At 35.8% G+C, this 14,580-nt stretch overlaps 1 protein-coding gene across 1 annotated transcript in view; it reads left to right on the top strand.

Moving 5' to 3' along the window:
• The window catches only part of sdk (sidekick cell adhesion molecule), a 496,543-nt gene that overhangs the window by 122,114 nt on the left and 359,849 nt on the right, over positions 1 to 14,580 (top strand). Inside the window, exon 9 of the mRNA XM_090407513.1 lies at positions 979 to 1,134. Coding sequence (XP_090263639.1) covers positions 979 to 1,134 — 156 coding nt within the window. The remainder of the gene's footprint in view (positions 1 to 978; positions 1,135 to 14,580) is intronic.

The following is a 14,580-nucleotide window of genomic DNA, read 5'->3' as shown; positions in this document are numbered from 1 at the left end:
AGTGTGTGTGTGTGTGGGGGGAGCTTAGGCAATGTGGGAGAATTAATTTGAAAAAAAAACCCCCCAAAACCAGTTTTTTTTTAAGGGTGGGCAGAGTGTTTTTTTTTGGAAGGTGGGAAAAAGATGAAAAAGGGGGCTGAAAATAGAAACTGTTTTTTAGAGGAAGGGAAAGGGTTTATAGGAAAAGGGGGCCGGGGGGGGGGGGGGGGGGGGGTTGATGGGTGGTAAGCCATTTTGCCCGTGTGGATCATTGTCAGAACTCATGGAGGAAGTGGATGCTATGTCGTGTCGGCTTGGTGTTTTTGCCTTTGAAGTGCTTGTGTTATCGCCTATTGGTCGGAGTTGTGACCTAATTTTTATGTTGTGGAGCTTCTAACGCTCGGAGATTATGTAGGGTCGATGGACGTTGATTGAGTTCTCGTTACATTTTATGGCTATCATTTCCGATATTCTAAGCTTTGTTTAGTTGTCTTGTCTGTCTATTATGATGATTTTGTTGATTTGCGGGGGTATGTTTCTGCTCAAGGGCGTGAACTGCTATTTCTGTTTTCCCCTGTACTTTGTATTCTATTTCTTGAGTAAATTCTTTCCTTGAATTCTTGAAGTAAATTCTATTCAAATTCTTGAGTAAAAAGCCAATGACATTAAAAAAAGGGGCACTCCTAAACAAAAGTAGGCAAAATAGCTGTAAAAATAACAGTTTTTAAGAGGACTAACATGGGAGTTTTCCCAGAAAAAATACCTATATTTATATTTTGTTTATTATAAAGCTCTGGATAATAAATGTGATTCATTACATTAAATAATTTCCTGAATTTATGTTTATTTTGTGCATTGTCAAAGAATCTTTTGATTTATTGTTGCTCTGTAGTAATGAATCACATCAGTAGATGTTGATATATATGTACTTTGCTAGTACTATTATTTACAGAAAAGTTGTTGTTTTTCAAAGTAACGTAATCCTAAAATCATCTTCAGATGGAGATATCATACACAGTTCTGGTCGTATACAAATTTTGGATACTGGAAGTCTTCTTATTGCCTCTGTCGAACCATATGATGTAGGAAAATATGCATGCACTAGAATGAATAGTGCTGGTTCTGTATCCGGATCTGCATATTTATCAGTGCTTGGTAAGCAAAAATCTTATGTGAAGAAAAAAAATTGTATTTTTGTATTTAATGTAAAATTAATGAAAATTAGGCTGCCAGATATGCAGTGTATGTACTATTGAAATTTTCATTAATTCAAAAATAAGTGAAATTAAAAAAAAAAAAAAAAAAAAGAAACTTTTGCAGTTTTTGATTGTAATATAAAATATTCTTTTAGAGTGATAAAACATTCTCCTTATATCATGAAAACATAAGGATCATGCTTCATGCGATTTTGCTAATATGCTAATAACATTAGACCAATAGACTTTAGACTTCTAGTAGATTTAACTGGTAATTAATTTACGGAATTAACAACGCATATAAAGCAAATTAATTAAAGATAACTTTAATGAATCACTTCTATATTTCGACAATGTCACATGGTCATCTTCAGGAACATAAAGATATGGTATGTGCACTAAGGAACTAACAAAGCAAATGAGGAAGAAATTAAGACACTAATTTTGTTCCTAAAGTCCTAATGGTGCCCTCTTGCGGGCTAATTTGGTAGTCTTGGCAGTTGGGCTGAAGTTCTCATAATGAAAGTCTCCCAAATTTGGGGCAGTTTCATGCACCCAAATTTGTTGAGGTTAGGAACGTTTTTTAGGGCTGCTGAAGATTCTTTGAATAATCTTTCGTATTTAAACTTGCTGCGATGGATTATTTTTGTCTTCTTCCAACGAATTTTATGGTGGGTATCTAAGGCATGGTCTGCAAGCCCAGAGCGGCTGTACTGGTGAAACCGGATGTAGTCTTGGTGTTCTGAAATCCTGATATTTGTTGTTCTGCCTGTTTGGCCAAAGTAGGACAATTTGCAGCTGCAAGGGACCTGGTATACACCAGGTAGGTCTAGGGGAAGTGGTTGGTCTTTGGTGGAGCAGATAAGGGATGCCAACTTTTTATATGGTCTGTAACAGGAAGTAAGGTCATATTTTTTGAGGATATTAGTTATTTTTTCAGAGGTGCCCTGGATGTAGGGGATAGTGATAGACTTGGTGTAGTCTTTATTGTGGAGGGGGGGAGGGGAGTTGTGGTTTACAGGTTTTAGTATTTTTTGGATTTTTTTGGGGTTATAGCCATTGGCTAAGAAAGTGTTGAGGATGTGGTTTAGTTCCATAGTCAAGGCCTTGTCATCTGAGCAGATTAATTTTGCCCTGTTATATAGTGTTTTTATCACCCCATATTGCTGTGAGGGGGGGGGGGGATTGCTGGTGAATGTATCTGCCAGTGTGGGTGGGTTTTCTGTAAACAGAGAAAACCAAAGATCCATAAGCTGGCGGGTGATTAAAGTGTCTAGGAAGGGGAGGGTGTTGTTTTCCTCTTTTTCTAAGGTAAACTGGACTCTGGGATGTTGGTTGTTTAAGTGTGTTAGGAAGGAGTGGAGTGAGTCTGAGCCATGTGGCCAAATAGCAAATACATCATCCACATAACGAAGCCAAATAGTGGGTTTTTGTGGGGCGGAGTTTAAGGCTTTCTCTTCAAATGTCTCCATAAAGAAATTGGCCAAGGGTGGGGAAAGTGGTGAACCCATGGCTGTCCCCTCTATCTGTTTGTAGAACTTTCCTTGCCAAACGAAATAGCCTGAGTTCATTGTGAACTGAAATAGGGCTGAGATATCGGGAGGAAACTTGGCTTGGATGAGCGCAAGGGTTTCTTTGAGTGGGACATTAGTGAATAGGGAGGAGACGTCAAAACTGACCATTATGTCAGTGTGTTGGAGTGTGAGGTTTTCTATACTGGCTTTAAAGTGGGCAGAGTTTTTTATGTGTGATGGTGTGTTGCCAGTGTAGTGTGTGAGCGTTTTGGCTAAATGTTTGGCTAATTTATATGTGGGGGAATCAATGCCATCCACTATGGGACGTAATGGCACATTTTGTTTATGTATTTTTGGGAGTCCATATAATCGGGGGGGGTCTAGAGTTATAAGGTTTAAGTTTGTTGGTGACTTCCACAGGCCAAGAAGTGACTTTCTTAAGGAGTCTGTGGATAGTTCTAATCTGAGAGCTGGTCGGATTATATTCAATGGGGAGGTAAGTAGTACGGTCTCGTATTAATATGGGGTGATAAAAACACTATATAACAGGGCAAAATTAATCTGCTCAGATGACAAGGCCCTGACTATGGAACTAAACCACATCCTCAACACTTTCTTAGCCAATGGCTATAACCCCAAAAAAAATCCAAAAAATACTAAAACCTGTAAACCACAACCCCCCTCCCCCCTTCCACAATAAAGACTACACCAAGTCTATCACTATCCCCTACATCCAGGGCACCTCTGAAAAAATAACTAATATCCTCAAAAAATATGACCTTACTTCCTGTTACAGACCATATAAAAAGTTGGCATCCCTTATCCGCTCCACCAAATACCAACCACTTCCCCTAGACCTACCTGGTGTATACCAGGTCCCTTGCAGCTGCAAATTGTCCTACTTTGGCCAAACAGGCAGAACAACAAATATCAGGATTTCAGAACACCAAGACTACATCCGGTTTCACCAGTACAGCCGCTCTGGGCTTGCAGACCATGCCTTAGATACCCACCATAAAATTCGTTGGAAGAAGACAAAAATAATCCATCGCAGCAAGTTTAAATACGAAAGATTATTCAAAGAATCTTCAGCAGCCCTAAAAAACGTTCCTAACCTCAACAAATTTGGGTGCATGAAACTGCCCCAAATTTGGGAGACTTTCATTATGAGAACTTCAGCCCAACTGCCAAGACTACCAAATTAGCCCGCAAGAGGGCACCATTAGGACTTTAGAAACAAAATTAATGTCTTAATTTCTTCCTCATTTGCTTTGTTAGTTCCTTAGTGCACATACCATATCTTTATGTTCCTGAAGATGACAATGTGACATTGTCGAAATATAGAAGTGATTCATTAAAGTTATCTTTAATTAATTTGCTTTATATGCGTTGTTAATTCCGTAAATTAATTACCAGTTATGTCCAACCAACGTATAAGTCTTACTACTAGAATTCTAGTAGATTTGTTTTTGTGTGTTATTACCATTTATATTCTGTATACTAGATGATGACTCTGTGACAGAAACAAAATATTGGAACTATTAAACCTATGTTTAATTATTTTAATTTAATTTTAATGATTTATATTAGGCTATAAGTCTGAAGTCCTGAGAGGACCTCCTCTATAGGTGCTGGTAACTAGCCTTGACTGTTGGGTGCGAGGTTCTAAGAATTACCATTTCCCAAATCTTGGGAAGATTAACATAGCCATACTTATTAAGATTTGGTTGGTTTTTTAATGTGCTGCTGATTAAGAAAAAAGCCTTTCAAGTTTGTATTTGCTATAGTGAAGCACGAAATACTAACTTGAAGTTCTGTGCAAGAAAGCCTTGGCATAATTAGCTAAATCTATCCGACCATAGTTGTGTGGGCAGATGTATTTCTGTTTCTTAAGATGGATGTTGGCAGATCATCACTGCCACCTGCAGGAGAATTGTTGGCAATCACCAGTATGGATTCTGCCACTCTGACTTCACAGCAAATCTCGCCAAGCCATGGAAAGGTTTGAAGGAACTTTGGCTAATCTTAACAACATTCATTCGAATTATTCCGGTTTTGTGACCACATTGTTTTTTAAAGGTTTTTTAAAACTAAACAAGTACTAAAAAACAAACTTGACAAGTTTTGTTAGTCATCAGACTAACATCTTCAGGGATAAAGAGAACTAACAGTTTAAAGTACAAACTATAAGAAATTACGAAAAAACAAGTTCATTTGTTGGTATTGTGAACATCAAAGAAGTTTGTTTAAAAAAAACCGAATAACAGATCTATACAACCGTTAATACGTGTTAGCTAGAAACAATGCTGTTTGATGTCACGTTCTGTGGTTCACTTTCACTCTGTCCAAGGTCTGAACTGGGTAAATTTTTAACAAACACTGACCAAACTTGATTTAAAATCAAGTTTGATCAGCATTGATCTGTTGCATTGCGTAGGAATTTTAATCATATTTGCTGCCTCTTTGAATTTTCTTGTGAAACAGTTTTTATCAACGTAGGACATGTTCTGTCCTAGAGTACATCATGACCAGTAGAAGCTGTGTGAAACAGTTTTTATCAATGTAGGACATCATGACCAATAGAAGCTGTGTGAAATGCCAAGCCAGACTTATGTTCTCTCTTTTTTTTTTTGTACATCCTTTTGATGTTCGCTCATGTGGATTTCTCCTGATCTCCCCGTCTGGCCTATGTAGCAAATGCCACAGGAACAGCGAATATTATAAACTCCTGGTTTTTTCATTGGGTGATGTGGAGGTTTTGGAGGATGAAGAGATTTTGATATTTTTTCAAGTGGCAGGAAAGTCACTTTTATGTTATACTTGTAGAGAACTTTGGCTAATTTATCTGTTACATTCTTGATACAAGGAAGGGTGACTGCGTTCTTGAAGTCTTGTTTATTTAAGTTTCTTGTAGGTGCTATATTGAGAATTTTCTTAATTGTCTTAGTTTTGAAACCATTCAGTTGTAGGATCTGTGTTAAGTATTGTATTTCTTCTTTCCTCTTTTCTTCTGTACTGGGGATGCTGTATGATTTATCCCGTAATGTTTTTATAAGGCCTATTTTTTGCTTGGGGGTGGTGGTGTGAGGTAGCATGAAGGAATCTTCCTGTGTTTGTTGGCTTTCTATAAATGGAGAACGATAATCTGTTTTTTATTTCTATAAGGATGTCTAGGAAAGGGTTTTTTATTTTCTTCTAGTTCCAGAGTAAATTTTATGTTAGGATGTAAGTTATTAAGATAGTCTTTAAATGCAGTCAGTTCTAGTGCTGTTCCTGGCCAAATGATGAAGATATCGTCCACACAGCGGAGCCAAATTTTTGGTTTGATGTGCCAGTTTTGTAGAGCATTATTTTCAAAAGTTTCCATATAGAGGTTTGCTAGAGTTGGTGAGAGGGGTGAACCCATTGCTAGTCCTTCTTTATGTTCCCAGAGTTTGTTTTGGTAAAGGAAGAACGTGTTTTTTATGCAATGTTTGTAGAGCTGTACAATGTCCGGTGGGAAGCGATTTTCTAGGATGTTTACTGTTTCATTTCTTGGAATCTTTGTGAAAAGGCTGACCACATCTAAACTCACTAATATGTCTGAAAGATCGATGTGTATATCTTTTACTTTCTCTATGAAGTCTCTGCTGTTCTTAATGAATGATGGTGTTTTTCCTATATGTGGTAAAATCAAGTTTGTAAGGTGCTTTGTCAGATTTGAGGTAGGAGAGTCCCTTCCGTCTACTATCGGTCTTAGTGGTATATCTCGTTTATGAATTTTGGGAACTCCGTATATTCTAGGAAATAGTGGGTGTTTTGATTGTAAATTTCTTTTTAGTTCCTCAGACCAATTTAGTATATTCTTGATAAGTTCATTGGTTTTGTTGTGAGTTTGCCAAGTGGGGTCTCTGTCTAATGCTGTGTAGGTGTTGGAATCTTCAAGAAGGCTTTCATTTTTTTGTTATAATCTTCTGAGTTTAAAATCACTGTTGCATTGCCTTTGTCTGCTTTTATTATGACTATGTTTTTGTCTGATTTGAGTTTATTAAGGGCTGCGAATTCTGTTTTTTTGTAGGTTTTTTGGTGGTAATTTGCAATTTAATAGTAATGCTGTGCTTTGAATGTGGATCAGATCTGCTATATTTCTTATTCCTTTTTCAATTTGGGCTATGATATCAATTTTTGGGACTTGTCATGGTATTACAGCGAAATTAAAGCCTTTCATAAGAAGATTTGTTTCATCTCTCGTTAGAACTCTTGAGGAGAGGTTAATTACCACTTTGGAGTGATCTAGATGTTTCCTTTGCTTTTCTTTTTCTTTTAGAAGGGAATTAATTTTTTAATTAGGCTGCATTTTTTCTTTTTGGACACCTTTATTGTATGTGATAGTGTCTATGTTATTCCATAGTTCGGATGGTAGTGATGTGGCAAGTTCGTTTTGTATATTACATGTATCCTGGTTAATCTTGGACAATTCTGCTCTAGTAGCTGCAATTCTTTCTCTCAATATAGCTAATTCCGTTCTTTTGTATATTCTGTTGGCCTTATTGGATCAAGTTTGGTCTGCATTTATTAAACATTTACCCAGTTCAGACCTCGGACAGAGTGAAAGTGAACCACAGAACATGACATCAAATAGCATTGTTTCCAGCTAACACGTGTTAACGGTTGTATAGATCTGTTATTCGGTTTTTTTAAACAAACTTCTTTGATGTTCACAATACCAACAAATGAACTTGTTTTTTCGTAATTTCTTATAGTTTGTACTTTAAACTGTTAGTTCTCTTTACCCCTTAAGATGTTAGTCTGACGACTAACGAAACTTGTCGGGTTTGTTTTTTAGTACTTGTTTAGTTTTAGAAAACAGTCTTTATTAATAAAAATGTGATCCCAAAACTGGAATAATTCGATTGGACTTCTTAACCACAGAAACCTCTGCATGATTAATCTTAACATTTCCAGGACATTTGATGGATCTTGCCTCAAGGCCTACTACGGTTTAATGATTCCACTTTTCACATTTCCTTTTCTTTAGATTTTTTCACCAATGCTGAGTACCCTATAAATTTGTACTTTCACACATGCTCTTCCTCCAATACATTAATGACTTTTTCTCACTAGCCTCAAATTCTATCCATAGTTTTGCTGATGATAGTACACTGTTTCTCTTCTTGACAATTTTCATCCAAATTAATATTTTCTTTTCTGTCAAGATGTCAGTATTGCCAGACTGTATACATTGTTTGGAAAGAAGTCAATGGACACCATAGTGCAAGGAACAAACAGCCAAACTGCCCGCCTTAATAAGATGTAAGACCTTCTTTTGCTGCGATGACCGCAGTCATCGCAGGATGACTTAAGCATTATAAATACTACTAATATAATAAAATAAAAAAAATTTCGTATTTAATCTAGCATCATTATTTATATTGTATGTTTGGCAACACTGTTCAGAATATTGTATGTCTGGCAATACTGTTCAAATTTATTTGCTACTTATTTTTTAGAAATTTTACATTGAAAGCTAAATAATTGGGCTATTTTTTGGTCTGAATTTTCTACATTGAAAATAATTAATTTGGCAGAATCCTATTTTTAGCAGAATCCACAACTTTTATAAATTTTATTTGCTACTTTTCCTAACACCTATCTGACAACCCTGGTTTGCAGTTTACATCTAGCCCATGGTATCGTGTGGTGCACTTTGTTGATATTTTGTAGCACTGTAGCCCATTAAATAAAAAAAAGAAAGTGTCATCAATATTGAATTGAATATTTAAAATATGGAGTTATTCTGTCTATAAATAACGAGCAGTTACCAATGTGCTTAATATGTGAAAAAAATTTTCTCATACAAAGGAATAAAACCTTCAAGAATGATTGTGCATTTAAGAACAAAACATCTAAATAAAGCAAAAAAAGGATGTGGAGTACTTTTGCGAATTAAAGATTAAATTTAAAAATCATCCTGGACTTGAAAGGGTTGGTTGCAAAACAAAGTAGCCACCAAGAGAAGGGACTTGTTGTGTCTTGCAAACTTTCAAAATTAATTGCTAAATGTGGAAAGTTGCATATTTTTGGCGAAACTCTCATCTTACCGGCTATAAATGAAGTTTTAGATATGATGATTGGCCCAGGTAAAAGTAATGACATCATCAGTTCATCTCAGCAATAGTTCAGTATCAACAACAGTTGACGAAATGGCAAAGGACATTTAAAAAAAAAAAAACTTTGTGATGATTTCAAAACCATAAATTTTCTGTGCATCTCGATGAGACAACTTTATGTGACAACGGAGCTTTGTTAATGGTCTACCTGCATTATAGAAATACAGTCATCCCTCGACTTACTTCCGGGTTCCGTTTCATCTGGCAGGATGTAACTGGAATCGGACGTAAGTCAATACATTACATCAACAGAATTATAGGGGTTAGGGACTTAACCATAATAAGTATACTGTCATTTTAATTTTTAAACCTTATTATAAAACTGTACTGTGTGTTACTGGCACTATAAAACAGAGAATAATCACCCAAATCTTCCTCCACAATCGCATCTTCATTACCTTCCTTGTGTGAATGATTAGGCTGTGGCTCTTCTGGTGTAACCTTTTTTTTTTTTTTTTTGATGAAAATGTTTAATGTGCTTTGCTTATTCCTTTCTTCTTTTTATCGTAAATTTGTTCATAGCAAGCAAACGCACCATGTACTTTCATTTCTATTATTAAGTAGTGTTCAACATTGGGATCCATGTCTTCAGCCATTTTGAGAACATCGCTAACTGCAAAGAACATTTCTGCAAGACCCTTCACTGTGAATTGTTTAACTATCTCTTCCTTTTCTCGTTTTTCCTCTTCTGCAACAGTTATTCCTTCATTGGTCAACCAATCCTTTGACCAATCCTTCATTGGTCAACTCTTCGGGGGAGGGAGGGAGGGGGGGGGACTTTCTATGAGTTGAATTATGTCATCATCGTTCACTTCGAGATACAGATAGTTTGCTAGGCTCACTATTACAAACTTCCAAAATCATGCACAAACGTTTTTAATGTCTTTTTTCATATGCCACTCAAACATTGAGAGGTCACTTCGTCCCAAGCCACAGCAATATTTTAATAGCATGATATATATTGAATATTTTCCAGAATTACATGAAAGTCTGGTCATAGCAGAAATGGCCAGTGAAAAAAATTCTCTGTAGATAATAAGCCTTAAACACTGCAAGAACTCCGTGATCCATCGGGTGGATCAATGAAATAGTATTTGGAGGCAGAAACATGAACTTGGTGAAGATCACTGCTATAAGACGTATAAGATGCATGACCTGGAGCATTATCTAGAATTAATAAAATTTTTAATTCTACATTTTCTTTCTCTCGCATAAAGTTGATTAAGGCATCCTCAAACAATTTTTGAGTCATCCATGACTTGTTATTGCTCCGATAATGAACTGGAAGTATGCTTCCTAATGTTTTTGAAGATTCGTGGATTCTTACTGTGCCATATCACAAATGGTTTCAATTTGTATCCAGCCACACTACCCATAACAGAATCGTAATATGAACATTAAGAGCTTTAAAATTAGCGGACATTCATCTTTTTGTAGATGAATGTCCGCTCAGGCATTTTTTTTCCGAAACAAGGAAATATTAAATATTTCAGCTCCAGCAAATATTAAATATTTGCTGGAGCAAATAATTTTACTCCATAATAATTTTATCCAATTTTTCCACAAGCTCCTTGGCAGCCTTCTAAGCACTTCCAGATTTCAATATATTTTCATATAATGCAGCGCAAAATGCTGCTTGAATCTCATGAACCAACCGGAAGAAGTGTTGAATTCGTAGTCATAATCGGGTTCTGCTTTTTCCTTCAACTTGTTGAAGATATTTTTATATAACGAAACATGTGGTGAATTCATCACTAAAAACACGCGTACTAACCACAGTAATGGCTATTTAATTCATAAATATTTCATCCCAAGTATCTTGGGATATCATCAGTACAGTAGTTCAAACAATACTAAGAATAACATACAGTTAGGGCTCATGATTACAATGGAATCTCAATAAATCTCAACACGTGCAGTAACGTGTTATAGAAGTAAATTAAATATAACTGAAAAAAAAAAAATAATAATAAAAATCTCTCTCTCTCTATCTATCTATCTATCTATCTATCTATCTATATATATATATATATATATATATATATATATATATATATATATATATATATATATATTATGAGAATTCATTTTTACTCGGTTGGAATATTATGGAAAAGCTTTAATGACTGAAACCGAGAGATAAAAAGATGACAAGATATATTTAAAAAGATACTACTGAAGATGTTGATCTATTTCGTTAAATAGATCAACATCTTCAGGTATCACAATCAAAGAAGTATATAAAAAATTACAGAGACTTAAAATTGTAATAACAGAACAAGTATAAAAAGACAGTAGCGTGTTTGAAAAATAAATGCGAGTATGAGTTCCAAACAAATATATACTACATGCTGGCGCGAGTGCGTGAGTACTGAACAGAAGCAACATGTGCATCAGAGAGATTGTAACTCAGGCTGTTGTTGATATGAGAGGAATCTAGAGAAATTTCCCTAGATTCGACAATCTTTCTTTCGAGTTCATCGTAGCACGCATAGATGTTCAAAGTTTGAGTCCAGTTTACAACGTGTTGGCGGCCTTCGTCTGAGTTAGCTGAAAAGAGAACGTGGCTAGAGAGAGCGCTAGCTCTGGTCCTGTTATAGGAGATATCTCTACGGTGTTCATCCAAACGTAGAAGGATGGATTTAGCAGTCTGGCCATAGTATGGCTTTCCACAATCACACAAAATCTTGTACACTCCTGGAAACTGAATAAGAAGATGCTTCTGTTTATGTTTGCTGAGTAATGAATGAAGTTTTGGAAGCATAGTGAAGCAAGTTTTGAAGTTAAATTTCTTGAGAATCTTGGCCAGTTTTGGTGAAAGAGAGCTGATGTAAGGCAAGGAGATGAAGGCTCTTGGGATGAGGGATCTTCAGAAGTAGTTGAGTGCCTGGGGGAAAGAAAGTTGTCAATTTTCTTTGGAGAGAAACCATTATTAATAAAAGTTTTTTTAAGAAAAAGGAGTTCATTTTCAATTTCTGTTTCTTCTGTAAGTAATGATTTGGCTCGGTGAGCTAAGGTGGAAATAATACCACATTTTTGTGGGGGATAGTGATGGGAGGAAGCATGAAGGTATCTATCAGTATGAGTAGGCTTTCTAAAAATTGAGATTTTAATGCTCTCAGCACATCTGATAAGTTTGAGGTCTAAAAAGGGAAGGCAGTCATCTGATTCCAGTTCAGAGGTGAAAGAGATTTTTTCATGGCACTTGTTAAGGTGGTCTAAAAATAAATAGAGGTTATTGACACCGTCTTCCCAGATGAGGAAAATATCATCAATATAGTGGGACCAGACTTTTGGTTTAAAGTGAAAGGAGTTAATAGCTTTTTCTTCAAAATTGTTGAGAAATATATCCGTGAGAATCGGAGAGAGTGGGCTGCCCATAGCCAGACCTGAGTTTTGTGAGTAGATCTTATTATCATATTTGAAGTATCCAGACTTTATGCAATCGGAGAGAAGAGCAAAGAGTTTTTTTGATAATTTGTTCTTGAGAAGATCGAGGACTTCTTGAGCAGGAACATTTGTAAAGAGAGAAAAATATCAAAACTGGCTATTAAATCTGTTTTTTTAAGTTTGATGTCCTTGATTTTAGAATTGGTTTCAATATTTTTTTTTTTTGGGGGGGGGGGGGGTAGCCATTGACTAAGAAAGTGTTGAGAATGTGGTTTAGTTCTGTGGTTACCAAAACAAGTTATCAAAAGGTGCTTTGACCTTATTAAATAAAAATCTCAGGATGAGAGATAGATGTAGAAAGTTTTTACCTTGGGTATAATATATGTTAAAGATGCCAAGCTATTTTAAACCTGGTTTTACTCCATTTCCCAAGTAAGCAAACAGACAAATAAGTCAAGTTTGCGCCTGCACGTAGTGTTGCACTAGACTTGCACTACTTTGTGGATCAGTTAGACACACACTACGTGCAGGTGCAAACTTGACTTATTTGTCTGTTTGCTTACTTGGGAAATGGAGTAAAACCAGGTTTAAAATAGCTTGGCATCTTTAACATATATTATACCCAAGGTAAAAACTTTCTACATCTATCTCTCATCCTGAGATTTTTATTTAATAAGGTCAAAGCACCTTTTGGTAACTTGTTTTGGTAAAATACTTATAAGCTCTGTATTACTTAACTTTGGTATTTCTAAGCCTGGCTCCCACGGATGAGACCTCAATAAAGGTCGAAACCGGTCTGGGTAGTGACCCCTTGCCTTTAATGCATAGCATCATACATCTCCTCAAGGAGATGGGCTTTGCATTAAAGGAAAATATCAAGAATATTGATCAAAGCTTATTCCACCTTTTATCATGAGTTGCCCAGACTTGCACTACCTTGTGGGTCAGTTAGACTCACACTACGTGCAGGCGCAAACTGGACCTATTTGTCTGTTTGCTTACTTGGGAAATGGAGTAAAACCAGGTTTAAAATAGCTTGGCATCTTTAACATATATATATATATATATATATGTTATTCAGGTGCAAACTTAAGTGTTTGCTTACTTGGGATTAGGAGTAAAAATAACCAAGCTTATAAAATTACTTGGTTATCCTAATACACAATATCCTCATGTTAAAAATTCATTTATTTATATATATATATATATATATATATATATATATATATGAAGATTATTTTACACAATTTTGTATGAAAATTTCCCATACTTTAGGAATAGTAAGAGCGTCGTTGCGGTTTAAATTTGGTCTGTGTAGTAGGGCTTCAGCACTTTCTTTATATAAACATTCATATTTGTATAAAGATCTGTGTAAAAGTTTCGACTTCTCTCAATGGATCCTATGGTTTGGATTTTCAACTCCGTGCATCTCGGAACATCAAGACCACATACATGTTTTCAAACCGCAGAAATCTGGTCTCTCCCAACATGGAGTTGAAAATCCAAACCATAGGATCCATTGGGAGAAGTTGAAACTTTTATACTGATCTTTATACACGTTACTGCACGCATATTGAGATTCCATTGTAATCATGTGCCCTAACTGTATGTTATTCCTAGTATTGTTTGAACTACTGTACTGATGATGTCCCAAGATACTTGGGATGAAATATTTATGAATTAAATAGTCATTACTGTGGTTAGTACATGTGTTTTTAAGATTGAAGAGTCTTAGCGGTTATGGTCACAGTGCTAAGGGGCATGGGCTTTTGGTTCAGATCCTTTATGCAAGTAGCTTTTCCATATCTCCGATAGGACCTCGTCTTTGCTTCGTCACTCTCGTCGATTTAATGGAAGCAGATCTTTTCACAGCCTCTACGATTTTATCCTTATTTTTCAAAATGGTTGTCACTGTAGAACAGGGGTGGGGAACCCCTCGCCCACGAGCGAAATTTTGCCCACGAGTCTATTTCAATTCGCCCCTTTGCTGATATACTCATATGTACAGTAAATAACATTTTATGATAACTTAAATTTATTATAATTAAATTTATTTAAATTTAAATAATTAAATATACAAAATCAAAAATAACTATATTACATAAAATATGATCGTCATACATCTGGCAACTATCAAATTGAGACCATTAAAATAAAAAGAAATCGGGGGCATTTCTTGCAGGGAAAGTTCAGACTTTCTCTGATTGGTTGCTTCCCAATTACCGCCATGACGTTTTCCCGCGTGTCAAAACATATTGACTTTTGACTTTGTTTTTCTCATGCAGTACTGCGAGTGCCTTGTAATTACCCAGTTGACAACTTTATTCAATTTATTTTTTTAAATGACAAGTT

The sequence above is a fragment of the Typopeltis vanoorti genome, chromosome 17 (genome assembly GCF_054136105.1).
Source record: "Typopeltis vanoorti isolate ZY-2024b chromosome 17, IOZ_Tvanoo_1.0, whole genome shotgun sequence".
In the NCBI taxonomy this organism is placed as follows: Eukaryota; Metazoa; Arthropoda; class Arachnida; order Uropygi; family Thelyphonidae; genus Typopeltis; species Typopeltis vanoorti.
Note: the sequence above shows the minus strand (reverse complement) of the source record. Positions and strands in the feature narration are given on the sequence as shown.